At 36.2% G+C, this 18153-nt stretch overlaps 1 protein-coding gene across 1 annotated transcript in view; it reads right to left on the bottom strand.

Moving 5' to 3' along the window:
* Nucleotides 1–518: 518 nt before the first annotated feature.
* Nucleotides 519–18153, bottom strand: part of LOC134853917 (dynein axonemal heavy chain 7-like) — a 96509-nt gene continuing 78874 nt past the window's right edge. The window contains 20 exon segments of the mRNA XM_063869883.1: nt 519–1249; nt 1566–1709; nt 2330–2467; nt 2828–2980; nt 3292–3522; nt 4528–4665; nt 5008–5193; nt 5545–5785; nt 8271–8505; nt 9104–9250; nt 9657–9828; nt 10365–10525; nt 11501–11585; nt 12145–12423; nt 14156–14288; nt 14721–14854; nt 15243–15434; nt 15949–16090; nt 16483–16658; nt 17210–17413. Coding sequence (XP_063725953.1) covers nt 1043–1249; nt 1566–1709; nt 2330–2467; nt 2828–2980; nt 3292–3522; nt 4528–4665; nt 5008–5193; nt 5545–5785; nt 8271–8505; nt 9104–9250; nt 9657–9828; nt 10365–10525; nt 11501–11585; nt 12145–12423; nt 14156–14288; nt 14721–14854; nt 15243–15434; nt 15949–16090; nt 16483–16658; nt 17210–17413 — 3498 coding nt within the window. The 3' untranslated portion in view covers nt 519–1042.

The raw sequence follows: 18153 nt of genomic DNA, 5'->3' as shown, positions 1-18153 counted from the left end.
ACAACTTTTGACTTTTTTACTACCTATTACTGAAAAAATTTTTAAATGTGTTTCGGAAGGTATCGTTGACTTGAGCTCAAATTTTTTTTTCTTATTTGTCATTTTATTAGTATTAAGCGGGTTTAAAAATTGCCAATTTGGAAAAACTAACGCGCGATATATTTCGTGCTATTAACGCAGAAGCTGAGGTTAAACATGTCTTATAAATGGTTCCAAATTGAATCGAGGCATTTTTTTGGTCTAGCTCGTACTTTGCTGTTTGCAAATTATATCATTTTGTTCAGTTAATATCGTGTGGGTGATGTTTTATTTCAAAAAACTTAAAAAATAATTTGAATTTTTTTTAATGACACCCATTTTCTAAAGTGAACATTTACTTCTTTCGCCTTGATACGAGCAGTCTTGTTTGACCTTGTTATTCGTTTTTTCAATCAAGTGTGGTTCTCCCCAAGCGGCAAGATCTTCAAAGCACAAACACATGGAAACAAATTATGAATCATTCTCATTGTCAAAAAGGAGAGGAACAAAAATCATGTTTAAACTCAATTAATATTTACAATTTTACATTTTATTGTGCATTTGTACAATAAACTGATATCCAACGTTTTTAAACTCAAATATCTTTATCACTTATTCATACATGAATTGTTTACAATGCATCTTCTAAGCATTTTGAAGGTTAATATATGAAGCACTCTTAAGCGGAAATTTAATTTAGCTAAAATATTCAATGAAAATTTTTGCTAGTGCTAAGAAACACAATGTCAATAAAAAGTTTCGAGGATTTTTTTCTAAGTATTTTGTCATCACAGCTCTTTGAGTTGTTTTCTGGGCATATTTATCCTCTTTGACATAAACTTACAACAGTGAACCGCTTTGATGTCTATTGAATGTTGATATAGTTAACTAGTTGTTTTCCGACACATTATAGTTTTTTCAATTATCTGCGCGACGTTGACATGGTTTATGACAATAGTTTTCCTGACATGTTATTTATTGTCGTTGTTGTTTATTCCTGGGCTGGAGCAGCAATATTGTATGACTAATTGTCCAGTTGGCACATGAGGGCCACGCCCCTTTCGATCCAGTGTTCTGGACTCTTGTCAGTGGGCAGTCTCAGTTCCATGACGAAGTTAGTCGAGTGACCAGTGGTGGACAACACTCCCCTCCTCTCACTCGTTTTGTACACTGGTGACTCATAGATCGATTTCTCTTCCAGTTCATCTTTCTTCAGGGGCACCAGTTGGATCTGTTAAAATGACACAACAAATATTTATATATTTTTCATCCAGTAGAAACTTAAATCAAAGTGATAAATTGCAAAAAACTCCAAAAAACACATTTTCGACCAGCGTAACATTTGCAAAAATTTAGTACAAAAGCGCAGAAAAAAAATTATTTTTTTTTGAAAAATTTTTTCAAAAAAATAGTGTTTTTTTTTTCAACTTTTTTTCTATAATGCCAAAATCATGTTTAAAAAACTTGAAAACGTAATTTTAATTTCGCCTTCTTGTTTATCTCATCACGTGTTAAAATGGCTGAAACGAAATGGAAGCTCGACTAACCACAGGCACTGGGTCGAACAGTATTTTGGAGTGGGATTCTGCTAGGCGTCGTATCTTTCGATCCCATCTGGCTCCGTCCAAGAAGAGTCCCTTAATGTAGGCTCCATCTTCGGGAGGCTGCTTGTACTCTTTGTCGTCCAACACCTAAAACACAAGTTGCATAGAAACATAACACTTAATTGCTTAACAGGGGATAAATGCATTACAGATACTGCACAAAAAAGAATTAACCAGAACCATCTGGTTTTTGCATCCACTTTACATTTTTGGTAGGTAGCTGCTGTCTTCTTTCTAATCTGATTATTTGTATGTTTTCTGAAATAGGTGAGTTTATGGTTTTTCCCAGGAGGCAAAACAGTAAACTTTGGGCCAATTTACCCGGTTCAGATTCCCAAATTTGAAAGGACTTTCTAAAGGACAATCTGCCCCACCGAATTTCAACTAACCAGGGTCTCAAAAAACGGGTTTGAAGAAAAAAATCCATTTTAACATGTTTTCGAACCATCAAAATAATTTTAAATGTTGAAAATTAAGCACAAGCAGGCAACGTTTTGAACAAAGCAACCCCATTCTGCCAAAGTCATTAAAAATTCGAACATAGAAAACCAACTATTTTTTGAAATTTGCGGATCACTTGGGTCAAAATTGTTGATTCAATCAAAAATGGGGGATATATCTACATGAATGGTCACGAGATAAGTGAAAGTTTTGATGTGGTGGATTTTAAATTTGTCAGAATAGCCTAGATGACATTTGTAGTCTACCTCGAAATCGAACACGAGATGGTCGATGGGGATGGTGTACTTCCTGGCGTAGTTCTGCTGCACCCCTGTCAAGAAGGCCTGAGTGAAGTAGAACCCACTCACCCAGAACACTGGAGGGGGGCCCTGCTCGTACCAGTCCTAAGAGACGACACACACGGTCAAAAACTATTAGCTAAGTGAGCAGGCAAATGAACATAACAACAAAATTAACAGGAACAACAGGTGTTTAATTATGAAAAATTAATAGTTATAGTTATAATTAGTTATAAAACTGTTGTATTAAAAAGAAAATTTTAAGAAATTTTTTTTATTTAAACTCATTTTTTTAAAACATTTTTCTGGAAATTTTTCCATTTTCCCCGAATTTTGAAAAAATGGGGTTTATGCTTTTGAGTTCAAGTTTCTAAAATCTTCAATATGGTTTGAAAAGCTGCTTCTAAAAGTGACATTGAAGTATGAGCAAACAGAAGAGTCGAGAAAAAAGCGTTTAGTTGGTACCTCTAGAAACTGGAGTCGTTGGAGGAAGTCATTCACGTATCCACCCAGGGGTTTGAGGGAGGGGTAACTCTTGCCCATCCACATGGCAGGTATCTTGCCCTTCATCATCGAACTGAACACTTCTTCAAGGTCACTGGACATCACTACCAGACCCTGATCAAACAACACAAAAGTGATCAGATGAAAATATTAATAATTTGGTCAGAAGCATGATTTCAATCATTTAGGGAAGCAAAAAAAAACAGGAAACGCAAAACTGTAGAAAAACTAACTTCAGCAATTTAATTTTCAGAGCACTTTTCTTTGAAAATCGATAGTTTTTTTGGAACAAATCAGCTGCAAGTTTAGTTAAAGCATTTTAGCCAAAGGATTCAATGAGTGATACACTCTGACAAATGAGGAAAATTAACTTAAATGAAAAACTCCTTTTCAAACATTCTCCGTAAATGCAGACGTGTGCAGACCTTGATCGCTTTTTGTATGTTGATGAGGCTAGCCCGAATGACAATTAGCAGATTGTTGAACCTGGTCATCTCCTGCACCAGGACAGTGTTCATGCTCTGTTTATACTCTGTGGGATATCGTCTAAGTGCACTCTCAGTGTCGAAGTTCTTGGGCAGTTTCTGCAGGATGTCACTGGCAACGTTGTTTATGATCTCGTCCGGAGAAGTCTGGCCCCCACCAGAAGAGCGTGCCTGGATAAGGAAACAATAAACAATTTAAATCGAAACTTCAAGTGCACGTTGGTTGCGTCCCTCAATAAACACGTTATCGGCATAAAAACTCTCGAAAAACATACATGTTTTCGAAAGCCTAGTATGCATATTTGCTTACTTTAGAATCGCAAGTTTTTTTCCACGGATAGTTCAGACGTTTCCATGATTAATCCATAAAAGATTTATGAGAGTAAACCAAAATATAAGCAAAATGAAAAAGAGCAGAGTATAAACCAGACAAAAGTTCATGGTGAAAAATGATTAATTTTTGTGAACTTTGTAAAAACTATCGCAAAATCTGAACAAGACTGCTCGTATCATGGCGAAGCCCTGAATGATCCGACTGCCTTTTAAGGTTTATGGGGCAGTGCTAACATTAAAAAAATAGATGTAATAAAATATAATAAAAATTTTTTTTTCTAAAATTTGAAATTTTTTAATGAAAATCATCTCCCCACAAGCCATATAAAGTACAAAAGGATCGGTTTCGCTCATTGTAACAAATCAATTATGGCAAATAAGCTTCTTTCAACCAATTTGGAACAATTTCTAAGAGGGATTAAATCTCCGCTTACGCATTAATAGCGCGAACTATATCGCGCGTTAATTGTCCCAAATTGGCCAAAATGGCAATCTTTAAACCCTCATAACTTTACGAAAAATGATCACAGGTAAAATATGTTTTCAAATTTAAGCTCAAGACAACAAAACCTGTCAAACGATAGAAAAAATTCAAATAGGCATTCCGTCAAAAATGGCTAGTTTAAAAGTCGAAAATTGTCTGAAAAAAAAACCCACGCCGAGCACAAATATTCCGTTACTTTCGTTACGAAAGTCGGAACAATTACTTTCGTTAAGGAAGTCGGAACTATAAAGTTGTTCCTGTTTTTATGTAATTTATAAGTAGTTTTGCTGCTTTATACTTGGTCTAATTAATATATTCACTTTAAGCGACATATGCCGTAATTAACTTAAAGTGCTCACCTGTGTCTTGAGTATGTTGTCAAAGAGAGACTGAGTCTCCTTCTGCTCCTTGGTGATGTCTGCATTCGGATGCATCCCAAATGTCTCCGGAGTCTGGACTATCGGGAGACCCTTGATGTACTCCAGATACGTCTCATACTACAACACTCAATAAATCAGAGAGATTCGCCTTGTATGACCTTTACCTCGCGGAAAAGTCTTCTGAACGCTATGTATTCACAATAGAAAGGACACGGACACTCGAATAAATAAACGAGTTTAGCAGCTCTTCACGCAAATCTGCTATTGCAGCGCCGGTTAAGAATTGAATGCAATATATTTGCATGCGGATTATTTTTCGGCTGCGTAATATTGCCTCAACCTAAGCTACGATCACGGATGAGCCTTGTGAGCCTCGAACCTCTAACCTTTCGATTGATAAGTGAATACCTTAACCAGTTCAGCACCTCTCTTAACACAACGAGACGGAAAAAAACTGACCTCTCCATCGGCTGGGGCGTAGTAGACTCCACTGGGGTCGAACTTGTAGTCTTTGTCCTCCACAATGGCAGGACAGTAGAATCTGGCCAGGATGGTGCTCAGAGTCCTCCTGTCGTGATCGTCCGTCACCCTCCCCCCGTAGTTACACTCTCCCGCCAGATACGCCACCGCGTCATAGGGCACGTGCTGCAAATAACATAATGCTCAAACAGAAGACCATTTTGTGGTACACTACACGGGCCAAAACAAGACAATAGAACAGATGCTTGCATTGTTTCTTTTTTTTTGTTTTTAAATTAATTTCAACCAATCAGGTCAAAGCATGATTATCATCAAAGCTACTTTCGGGTCATATAACAAACAAATTCTCGAAGTACAAAAATGAGCAACATTTTTTCTAATTTTTAAAAAGTATTCAGGCCTCGTTTAAACATGTGAACTTCACCATTTTAGAACAAAAGCACAAATATAGTAAGTTTTGAAATAATTAGAACGAGTCACTTTTATTAGAATAAAGTTGAGCAAATATTCACTGACGTCGTATTGGTTGAGGAACATGTTGAGCTGTTGGGTGCTGATCCTCAAGTCCGTCTCGTTGAACTCGTAGGGGATGTTCCATCCCAGGGGTCCGAACTTCCTCCTCTCCTGCACGAGAGCGTGAAAGAAGCAGAGACCGAACAGTAGTTTGCGGAACTGGGGTCCCTGCTTGTTGCCAGTGAAGAACTCGTTGTCGCTGATCGGGTCGGTCAGGTACGAACGGTAGATGTTCAGCTTCAGTCTGGTACAAAAATTGTTCAAAATAACATTTTTCTGAAAGAAAAATAAAAAGAGGGATATTATGCCATAAAACAAGACTGCTCGTATATCAGCCAAAGGCCCCGGATGCTTCGACTGCTCTTTTATCTTCTCTCGGGTGTTTTGGAAAAACATTGACAAGGCTACAGTTTTGCAGTCCTGATTTTTTCGCTGCCATGCGATATGTCATACTAAACCAATTAGTCGTGATTCGATCGATAATTAAAAAACTTGGGAAATCCGTTTCAATTTTTTTCTCTTCGAACTGCGAATGCTATTTCAGGCTTGATGTTATTCTAAGAAAAATAGACTACAAGTTTATTAGACGCTATTTAAAGTATGTTTCAATCATCTCGCAAAAAGATTTTTGCCAAATACTTTTTTTACTTTAGTTTGCAAACATAATAGTGGTCGGAAAAATTTGGGCAGCTTATACAGCATCACGCTTTTTTGTGAAAATTTTGGTTTACGAAAGTAGAAAGCAGCATCATGTGAACTGTATAAACAACTTTCTAGAAAAAAAATCAGAGCATGTTAAAATGGTTTCAATTTTCGACTTTTAGACTAAATTTGGTACATTGCCGGGCGACAGTATCGCAGCAACTACAGACACCAATGAAATTGGTTTGACAGCAAAAGGACAAAACAAAAGTGGTATAAAGGTCACGGGAAAAGAATTTTTATAGCACTAAAAATGAGCACGACAGATTACGTTATAGGCCCGCACAATTTTTTTCATGTATGTTCAAACTGTTGACTCGAGTTAAACAAGAATAGTCGGTTGCTGCGCAAGTACCACATACTTTTCGACCTCAATCGCTTAAAAAAAATGTTTTTTAAGTATACAAACTCGTAGAACGACAACAGTTGTCTGCAAAACATTTTTTTCTTCAAAAAAGTGTCGACTGGTGCGTGGTGTGATTAGAAAACTGTACAAACGCGTAGTACTTTAGTTAATTAAGCATAATCAACAACAGGAAAAAATGAATAGCTAACAAATAAAATGATAAATATATTTCCGAAGAATTTTTCTTAAAAGATTTTTACATCAAAATTTATTGATTTACAAAACTTTTTATTGCCAAAAAAGCGCTGAATATTGTTTACAAAGTAGTTTAACTGGATGAAAACAAAATTTTCACAACTTAACGGAAACAACCTTATTTTCTGAGACATACTCGCTTTACTCGTTCGAAACTACACTAAAACTCAAAAACTGCAAAACGTTATCGACACTGGAAAAGTTTTTCGAATCACGTTTGAAACGGCTGTAGAATAATATATCCCCCGACCCAATCCAATAAATATTTATGGTACCTGATTTCGTGTGGAAAATAAGAGTATCGTATTGAATTGAAGCCCTTCCTTTCTCGACACAAAGTATCAGTGTCGAGAAAAATTTGTCAACATTTTTTTTGGTTTTACACTCAAATTACACTCAACTTGATTGATACAAAACTGAACCAGAAATTTCATTCGACTACAGTTTAGACGTTACTGTATTTAGCTATTAGTGTCTCTCATTATTGCAGTTTTCACAATTTCAATCGCCCTTCACAAAAAACAAAAACACGAAATTTCAAAACATTTTTTTTCAGTTTGAAAAAAAATTTCCTTAGTTTTGAATTTTTCTTAGAAGTGATTAAAATATAATAATAATTTTATCTTCAAGTGGTTCACTGAATTCAATCGAGAAAACATCACAAGTACATTTCTGCACGTGGAATGGAGTGATGTCTCTCAATCACTGTGGTCGAAACATACTGTTTTAGTTACACAGCAACCGAATATCTTTTTTGTTTTGACCATTGAATATGGGGAAAAACTTTGTATTTGGTTTTTTCTTTTTTTTTTCAACTATTTTTTGTTTTCCACGCGAAATAAAATCAGGAACCACAAATAATCATAGTACAGGGTTGAATGATATATCACAATGAAGTACCTCTAGTCGTGATTCGAACGACACAAAAAATTTCCAAAAAGTTTTCCTAGTGAAGAAAAAAACTGGTTTGAAAATTTTGATTTTTCGTCTATTTTCGAGCAAGTAAAAATATCAAGTAAAGTTTGTTATATATAAAAATAGAAAATTAGGCAAAACAAAATAATTTTAATATAGAAAAATTCGTTTCGAAAGCTTCATTTGGCTTTTCTCTGGCAAAAAAATATAATTCAAACATATTTAAAATAATTAGTGCAAACATTGAAAAAAAATTATAAAAATTTATCGGAAAATTTTTTCATTCTTTTAATTTATTTGTTTTTGAAGACCATTGGGTTCGTTTATGCCTAATTCACAACATTTCTATGCGTTCGTATAGTTGTAGCATCACACGACGCACAAAAAAGAATTAAACTTGAAGAAAACAACGTTTTTTTTTTCTGAAAATGTGGTCGGAAAATTCTGTGCTACTTGCACAGCAACCGGTTGTCCTTTTTGCTACTTATTTTTTTGATGCGAAAAAACTTACCCTCTAGGTGGCTCATTAGTCATCTTCACTCCATTCTGCAACACAGACACTGGAAAGTGGTCGGAGGGGTAGCTGGTCAGCCACAGTCTGAAGTCAGGATGCACTTCTTCAGGTTTGAACTCCTCGCATATCTTCTCCAGGGTTCCCATCCAGGACACAGCCAAGTGGCAGTTCTGCAGCACCACCCAGTGGCCTTCTTTGATCCCTGTCTCTATCATCTTCACCGCACGAGGACCTGAAACGAACGTGAACAAAAAATGCTTCAGGCAATTAGTTCACAAAATCAAAGGATTTTTTTATCTCAAAGACTCAATTTGTTCAACAACAAAATCAATATCAATGCCTTTAGTGTGTAAATTATGAAATGTATGTTATAATAACTATAACAAAAATTTCAATGAGCTTGAAAAGCTGCTGAACCAAAAAGAAAGATGGGCCAACAAATGTAACCACGAAACAATTCCGTTGTTTTATTAAAAACAAAATGTGTTTTCCCCTAATGTGTTTTCTCGCTGAAGACATCTCATCATAAATTGACTATGAATCAAAGAGTTTTTAAGTGACCAGAGCCTCTGCCTATGGAAATTGGATTTTCCCATAGTTTAATAATTTAAATGGAATGCATGCCCGGTTTGACCATCCATCCTACAAAAAATTCCTTATCTTAAAACTACTTATAAGATTTGTAGGAAATTTCCGCTATCTTTCAACTTTCTTATAAGAAAAGTTCTAAGATAATGACTTCTAAAAAACTTAAGAACAGATAGCGACTTCTTTTAAGAAAAGTTCTAAGTCAACCCAGGTGTGTCGATGTTGATATCAGGAGCACTCACCTTGGCCTTGTCCGAGTGAGAGGGAGTTCAACTTGTTGCCCCCGAACCCCATGTCGTCTCCGAACTTCAGCAGGGCACTCATCGGGTCAGCCCCGGGCGACAACACGAAAATGAGAGGCGCCGTACACACACTGTCGTTGTACGAACCTGAGTTGAGAAAAAATAATAATAACTTGAAATGAAAGTCAAAATACCACTAATTGGCAAATTCTCAAATAATATGCTTTAATTCCTCGCTAATGAACGCTGACTTAAGACTTTACCACTGGATAGTAAACTGTAGACGCATTACTTGATATCGTAATATCCCAAGTTTATCCAAACCATTGTTCAAAATCTTACGAATACATCTAAAAATGGATAATTTTAGAGAATAAACCAACATTCTAATGGCATTGGTATCAAACTTAATTGAATTTTTTTGAGTATATCATCTGTTTACCGGTAGATTCGAAACCTTATTTTAAGAAAACAAATAAAAATTAGCAAGACCTATATAAGAGTACTCGCTACGTTCATTACTCCTAAAAACGAGTTAAAAACGTAAGCGAACCGGAGAGATCGAAGGGAGGAGGTTCTATGTACTGTTTGCCAATCTTCTCGGTCACGAATGACTGGATGGCCGGCACCATCTTGTCCGGACGCAGACAACGCAGCATGAGGAGTCGCTGGAACGACTGCAGTCTGTCCTGCCACTCTCCAGGGTACTGGGCTGTAGTCGGGTCCTACAGAAACACAAACCACTATTAAACACACACACACACACACACACACACACACACACACAGAGAGAGAGAGAGAGAGAGAGAGAGAGAGAGAGAGAGGGGGGGCTATTCTCATTGCAAAAAGAACAACGAATGGCAGACAACCAAAACAAAAGTAAAACTGTTCCAAAAACTTAATACTGAAGATTGATTGTCGTGTTTTCTTTAAGATTGCAAATATCGAATTCTTATTGGATAGATAATTGTCTGACAGTCGATCCTTCTGCCAGAAAGGTCTCCCAAGCTTAGTTCTGCTCTTTTTTCCGAGTTATCAGGGTTTGATATTTCATGTGGACGCTATTTCAAAGTGGGAAGTTGAACAAAGAGAACAATTTGATGAAAACCCTGATCTAGCCATGTAAATTATATAAAAATAAACCAGTTCATACCTACAAGTTAACAAGTAATAGAAGCATTTTTAATGCATAAACTTAAAAAAGCCCCTTTGATAAAATTTATGAGTTGATTGTATTGTTTTTCTTTCAATTAAATCTTACCGAGCTGTCATAGACAACTTTCCATCCGTCTTTCTGGGCCAAAAACTTCTTCCTTAAGTTCTCGAATTTGGGCAGGGCATCCAGTCGACAAATCTCGTCCCAGGACTTGGAGGGTAGCCAGGCCGAGGGATTCGGGTGGGGATTGTCCAGTCCAATTCCACCTAAATTTTAATTCTCTGTGAATTCAAGAGTTTTTCACAGAGCATTTTAAATTAATGTTTCAGGTGGTCTTAAAAGTGAGTTTGGTTCGAAACGTATCCTTAGCGGATGGAAATAATGGGGGCAAAAATGTTTTTTTTTGTCCCATACGTACCTATCTTTCGATAACCTTAAAAAATAGGAATTCCTCTCTTCTCCGTCTTATGCGTTTTTTCCAAAATTTTTGCAAACGACGGGGAAGAAATAAAGAAAGAAAGAAAGAAAGAGAAGTTGTTTTTGTTAAACTAATCAATAGATAGGCCCGTATCAAATAAAAATCACCCATGCCCCCATTATAAATGTATCTTTGCCTCCATTCCATCCAATGATGCCAAAAAAATCAAAAATGCGGCAGTTAAAAATTAGAGAACATAAATAACAGATAGTTGAAAACGATTCAATGAAAGCAAGAAAACAGAAAAAAAACTGACTTAATTTAAAAAAAAACTTCAACATTCGAATTTGGAAGAAAAAATATGGCCCAAAGCTTTTTGAATTTAAAGAACAATTTTTGAATTGCACTTTTTTGATAAAATCAAACCAATTTGAGAAAACTGGGTCAATAGGTAAAACTATTATTCCGTTAGGAAATCTGAAAGCTAAAATCTGAACTTTAAAAAAAATCAAAAATCAAACCGCAAAAAAATGCCTTTGGGCCTGACAAAATTTCAAGATTTTTGCCGAAAAAAAATCACCACGACCTTTATAAGAAAGAGTCTTCACTACGCTTCACGAATCTTAACAAAAAAAAAACAATTTCAATTTAAAATTTTTTTTTGATTTTTCTTTGCACCAGAACAGCATCCACCTACTTTTGATAATGAAGGCAATATTTTAAAAATAGTAGGTTTCGTTCGTCAATTGTTACTGCTGATTCTTATCATACTAATGCGTCTGTCAAACTTTCATGCCTACAAGAAACTAAAAATGTGGCCCACCTGTGAGTAGGAATCGCCATTCATCTTCATCCACTTCATTGAAGGCCTTCAGGACATTCACGCATAGCAGGAAAGCGAACAGCAGCTGAAAACATTAAATTGGCGCTCAGGTTAACAATCATACCATTAATTTTTCATGATATAATTTCCAGGAAAGCTTTAAAAAGCATCTATAATTTATCAAATATTGAAAACTTATATCTTTTCTAGCAGAATTTTTTCTCCATGACTGACTTTGGTTTTTTAATTATTTATCTGAAAACAAAATTAAGTATTTTGAAATGCAGTGATAACTATCGTGTTGTCAAATTCAGCTGGATGTCGAGCATATTATTATTCTGTGAAACCTAATTGAAACTTTGAAGTTAAAATCATTAGGAAAAATTTGAAAATTTAAATAATAAGTTGTTAAAATTTTACAGGATAACTTTAAATATTCCGCTTATCGTATACTACTCAGTAAAAACTATCCACACATAAACTAACCGTTAACTATATAATCAAGCTACCTAAAAATTGTATTGAAAGTGATCCTTTTTTACTTTATTTTTCTCGAACAACCATGTATAAAACTGATTTGATAGTAAAGCATTTGCAAAAACTTGTACCAAATAACCCTCAAGAGAGAGTTATGAAAATGATACCTTGTCTTTCTCGAAGAGTGATCTGCAGACATTGCAGTAAAGAGAATACTGGAAGTGTCCCTTCAAGTTTTCCAGTCTCTTTTCCAAAACGTCACTCTTCTCACTGTTGTCGATACTCATCACGAACAGCTTTATGAACCAGGTGAGAGAGTATTGGTACATGGGTTCGATATTTGCCAAGTCCGCAATTACGAAGAACAGAATGGAGGAGTAGTGGGCAATCGGCTTGTAGCCCATTCGGGTCTCGTCTATTTTCTTCTCTGTTTCTTCCGCAATCATCTATACAGATAATTTTATATAATTTTAAACATAGCCAACAGACAATTGGAAAAGAGTCAATGAACGCAAAGAAACGGAAAACTGAGCTTTTGAATTTCGAAGAAAAACTATAGGCCTTCAAAGCTCTTTAAATTTTCAGAACTATTTATGACTGGCATTTTTTTCTAATGAAAATGACTCAATTTAGAAAATTGAATCAATAGGTAAATTTTTATTCCGCTGAGAAATCTGAAAAATTTTTAAAACTAGAAGTCGATCACGTTTTTTGTGACCTTGAAATATTTGCTGCTTGGCAGTTTGCCTTCTTTTTAACAAAGGAAATGAAGAAAACATCAAAAGAAATCAAAAGTCAAACCACGAAAAATTGAATTTGATCGTGAAAAACTATTAGACTTTTCATGAAAAAAAAAATCATCACGACCTATAAAAGAGTCTTTTTGTCGTTCATCAAATTCTTTAAAAAAAGAGTGTTTATGGAGATTGCATTAATTATAAAACACAGAGGCGAGGCAGAACTTCGCGCCACTTGCGATACAACACAAACGTTAAAAAAAACATAAAAAGCCGAAAGAAAATGAAAGTTTTTGAAATAAACTAGGTCATATAAACTTTCATATGTCACAATAGAAGTTAACTCCAGGCAAACATGATATAAATTTGAATATTAATTTAGCAACAATGGAACAAAGATTACAAAAAGAAACAAAGCCGACAATCTTTGAGCAGACACAAGTTGAGCCGAAAAAAAAATACGATTTTATGAAAGAAAGTTTAAAGTCCCATTTTAAATAACAATGGACATAATTTGCACCTGCAACTACAATGAAAGTCGTTTACAGCACCAGAAAATTCAACGACGTGGCAACTAAGCCAACAGACTTTGAGCTGAAACCATTTGAGCCGGAAAAAAATGATTTTTTGATTTAAAAAAACTTTCAAGTCTCCGTTGAAACTAGAATGAACAGCACTGCACTTGCAACTACCATGAAAGTTGCTTACAGCAAACAAAAATTCAGTGATGTGGCAACTAAGTCGACAATCTTTGAGCGGATACCAACTGAACCAAAAAAAAAAGATTTTATGAACTTTTTTAAAATCTTTAAAGTCCCCTACCCTGAAATTAGAATGACCAACACTTCCACTTGAAAATACAATGCAATTTTTCTACAGCACAAGCAAAACCTCTCGTGGCAATTCAGCCGACAAAAGTTTTTCTCAGATTTTTTTGCAATTTCCTTGATAATGAAAAAAAAACAAGGTCCGGCCACGACTCGAACCCCCGACGTTAGGGTACACGAGATCTTCTGCAATCGTTTGGACGGAATACTATACTCAAGAGATATTTTTGAATTGATTAGATAATTTTTAGGGTCTCGAGATCTTCTGCAATCGATTGAACGGGATACTATACTTAAGAGATATTTTTGAATTGATTAGATAATTTTTACTGAGAATGTCGGGTTGTCTGTTTTTGTCCGTTTTCTGGTGAATTAAAGCTTTTTGTTCGATTTTGCAGAAAGAGCGGAATTTTTATGGTTGGGGTGGTTTTTTTATTCGGTCAATTTTATTTACTTGTATAATAAGCGTTTTTGACAACAATTCGAGAACAATTAAATGGCAGTCGGAACATTCAGGTGTTTGCCCTGATACGAGTAGTCTTGTTTGTTTTTAAAAAATGCTTTGTTCGAAAGTGGTAACAATTAGATTCGCAGGAGTGGACACTAAGGGATACCTGTTTCTCGGATATCTCATTGGACAGCTCCTTGGAGGAGGAGAGCACTTGGATCCCAGTCTCGTCCTCCAGGATGTTCCCCTCCGAGGAAGACAACACCTCCAGGATCTTGTCCTCGATCTCTTTCAGCTGTCTGCAAAATCGCTCCATTAAGTATTCAAGTAGAGTATTCAAGAAAAAAGTAAAAATAAAATTAACTTTCACAGTTCAAAGAGCAGTGAAAAGAATCCCGTATTCCTTGCTAGCATTTGAAAATTGTTGGCCGCGACAACACTTTTGTCGCAAAATAACATATTTGGTCTTATGTTTAAGTGCCATAAACATGATTTCTTTATTCAAACACGGAGTTTCTAGCCCAATGATTTCGCCAGCAAATCGACGAAACCTAGAGTTTCAATGGAGAATTTACGTTTTAAGAGTTCAAAACCTATTTTTTATGCTGCATTGAAATTGCGAATTTGTAATTAAACATCAATATTTTTTTTGTTCTAATGCAATTTGATTGTTAGTCTGAGAAAAACGTAGGAGCTGATTGTTTAGTGTTGCAATTAGCCTAAAGTGTTACCGTTTGTTGCTTGCCGACTGAAGAATCAGTTGGTTTTTCTCCTCCTCTAGTTCTGGTCTCTCTCTTGCCACCACTATGCCCAGCAGCTGGTCTTGAAGACCCTCCGGCGTGATCATGAAGTTCAACAAGGTCACCTGAAACACCCACCATAAATAATACCATCTATTACCCACATCAACTAACGCACAGATAGACTAAAAAAATTTAAAAAAAAACATAAAAAGAAACAAGTATTTCCAAGAGCAGGCTAGTATTTTTAGCCCATCAAAAAACGGATCGTTAAAAATCGGACTGTAAAAACGATGATTGGAAACTGTCCCAAATATCTGCCCTCAAAATACATATTCCAGCAACTTGCACCTTCAAGTGGCCCTAAAGGCTTCAAGATTAGCAGAATAATCCAACTTACACAATTTGTCTTTATCTTTTTTATTTGTTTGAGATGGCTCAGAAGCTTTTGAGATAGTTCGGAATTAAAATTAATGAGGAAAATACATCTAAATGGGAAGCCAAGCCACTCACCTTGACAGCAGTCTCCGGGAGGTAGTGGGGGTTCCTCAGTTTCGTGGTGATGTAGAATCGGAAGTCGTTCGAGTACTCAATCGTGGAATCTCCCAGTCTGATGCAGAGGGATCCCCCCTGTTTGAATGTCTGCTTCAACAGCAGCGGCTCCAACAGGGCATCTATCTCTTCTCCTATGTTCTCCAGCAGAACCTGAAAGGCACAAAAGAGAAAACATCTTCATTTGCTTCCATCTATAATTAGAAATCTACTTTTTCTAGAGGGCAGGTTGTCCCAAACTGCCCACGTAATCAGCCACCAAAATTATCAAATAATTCATCGTTTATTAACCAATTAGCGTCAACAAAAAACCCTAAAATTCCCCAAAATCTGAAGTTTGAATAACTTCATGCAATTGGCAACTAAAAAAAGAAAAATTTATTTAGAGGTATTTAAAAATGTAATTTACGAACGTTTTCGCACATTTGAGCATCATCAGGTTTAAAAGTATTAAAATTTTGTAAAATGATCATCGATCATAAAAGTATTCTAGGATATTGGCTATACAAAATAATGAAAATTCAACTAATCAGATGTTTGCAAATTATTTTAAATATCATGATTATAATAAAAATAAAAGTAAATAATAAAAATTTGCTTCTCAGTTGCAAATAATAATTGGACCTCATTGGCTAATCAATTTGCATGGTTCTGATTGGCTACTCACTGGGGTTCCAAACTGGAGACAGTTCTCTAGTGTCCTGACGTAGTCGGCGTCCGACAGTTTGATCACGTGCAGATTGTTCACTTTCTCCATATTCTTCACCCACTTGTTCGCTTGACCTTGAGGATCGATCATCAATGGCCACCTACGCAATTAAAAATCTGAGAATCAAACCACATTTCCAGAAGAAATCAATCAAGACAAGCATTCCAGAATAAAAGATTTTGCTGCTGTTTTAGCCACACTGCTGTAGCTGGCTCCAAAAAAGCTAAACCTTAGATTCCATCAAATGTTTTCGGGTTGATATATGTTGGTCTAGCTGGAACAGGGTGGTGCATCGAACTAACAACCTGTCGATTGAAACGCGGAAGCACTCACCATTTCACTGGACCTCAGTTTAACCTCAGTTTGGTCTCAGTTTGTTCAGTTTAACAAACCATTTTGAGAGCCAACTGATTCAACCATTTTTAACTAACCATTCATGCTGACTTGGAACTCAAAAGCGAGGCTTAGTAATGGGAAAAAAACTTGGCCTACCTTTGTGCGTTGCTGATGATGATTCCATTGTCCACGGAGAAAGAATCCGTGGGGAGACCACAGATGTTCCAGTTGCGGATGGCCACTGGATCTCCCAGAGTGGCTCCCAGAGATATCAAGGGCGAGCATGGGATCTCTCTCTTCCTGCACCCATCCGCCCAGTTCTGGATCTGGTCCTGTCAACAAAAACACCGCACGTTGACTCAATCGGGAGAAATTCGCATCAGACAAAACGTATCAGCCACATTATTGAAAAAGGTTGCGCCACTGAGACCAAAATCTAGCCCTAAGCATAGATAGTGATTATTTTCAAGTTCAAGCTCCAAGAGTGAACATATTCAAACACGCCATATAACTTTTGACGGTTCCTCCACTGTGTTTGCTGGATGGTTTCAGCGTTATTGAAGCGTAATGGTTTCGCCCAAAAAAAGGGGGAACTTGCATCGTTCAAATAAATTAGGCAAACAGAAAGAGAAGAGAACGCAATAATTGCAAAACAAGGTCTCTGAACGAAATTCTTGTTTCGTGCACTTAAACAATTGAAACATTCACAAAGGACCTTTTCTGGATAAGCTATGCTTTTGCTAGACTTTTCCTTAAAAAAACAAAAAAAAATACCAGCACTAACACAACAGTCTGATCTGGACTAAAAAAAACTGTATATTAATGAGAATGCTTAAAAAAATATAAGCAATATGTAGAAAAATCAACACAAATGGGGATTTACCCCTCTGAATGAGGAGGTGAATGCGCCCAAGTAGGCGACAATGCCCGAGGACACCAACACATCCCCGGTGAGTGCCACGTATCTCTCCCCCAGCTGCTTGGCACTGTCCTGCCACCTCGCCTTCTCCCCTCCTAGGCCTCCGAGGAGCTGCTCCGCCCTCACCAACTTCTTCTCGCACTGGTCCACTTGGTTCTCAAGGTCAATCTGTCAACAGACATCAGAGCAGGTTATAAGAATTATTATTACACAGAGGCGAAGCTGAGCTTCGCAGCACCTGCGACACAAATAAAATGCTAAAGTTCAAAAGATAGGTCTCAACCGAAAGGTAAAAAACTAAATGTATTGAAGAAACCGTAAGCTGGAATATGAAAAAAGTCTTATTTCAATGTTTATAGAAATCAATTACCTAAAACATAAGAAAGATTTGGGCTACACAAACTCCATCCATTTCTCTCTCGTAATAAATGGATGAAAACGATTAAAAAATTGGTCAAATGATCTAGAAATTCCTGATTGAATTCAAAAAAATTGCACACAAATCATAAAACCAAACAACCTGAATGTCCTACAGGCAGACTTGATGACAAGAAACGGCCTTATCCGTTGCTTGCTATAAGCTAAGATTGAAATGAACAACGAAATTGAAAAACCAAAATTTGAAAAAAGATGACTAAAAATTTTAAAAAGTGTCACTAAAAACAATTTTCAGAAAGCCTAAAAAAGTTTTAACATCTATAAACACATTCCAAAGACACGATATGAAAATTTGATAAAAAGATTACACAAAAATACGCCCGTTAAGGAAATGAAAAACACGAAAGCTCTTTTTTGTCAAAAATTTCAGCCTGAAAGAAACAAACTCTTAAAAATCGTACGACACTCGCAAATTCTTTCGTGGACGAAACATTCATATCAAAATTGCACAAAAAAACCGTTCTGGAAAT

Source organism: Symsagittifera roscoffensis, chromosome 9, assembly GCF_963678635.1.
Source record: "Symsagittifera roscoffensis chromosome 9, txSymRosc1.1, whole genome shotgun sequence".
NCBI classification, from domain to species: Eukaryota; Metazoa; Xenacoelomorpha; order Acoela; family Convolutidae; genus Symsagittifera; species Symsagittifera roscoffensis.
The sequence above is the reverse complement of the archived record's forward strand: the minus strand, read 5'-3'. Positions and strand labels throughout refer to the sequence as shown.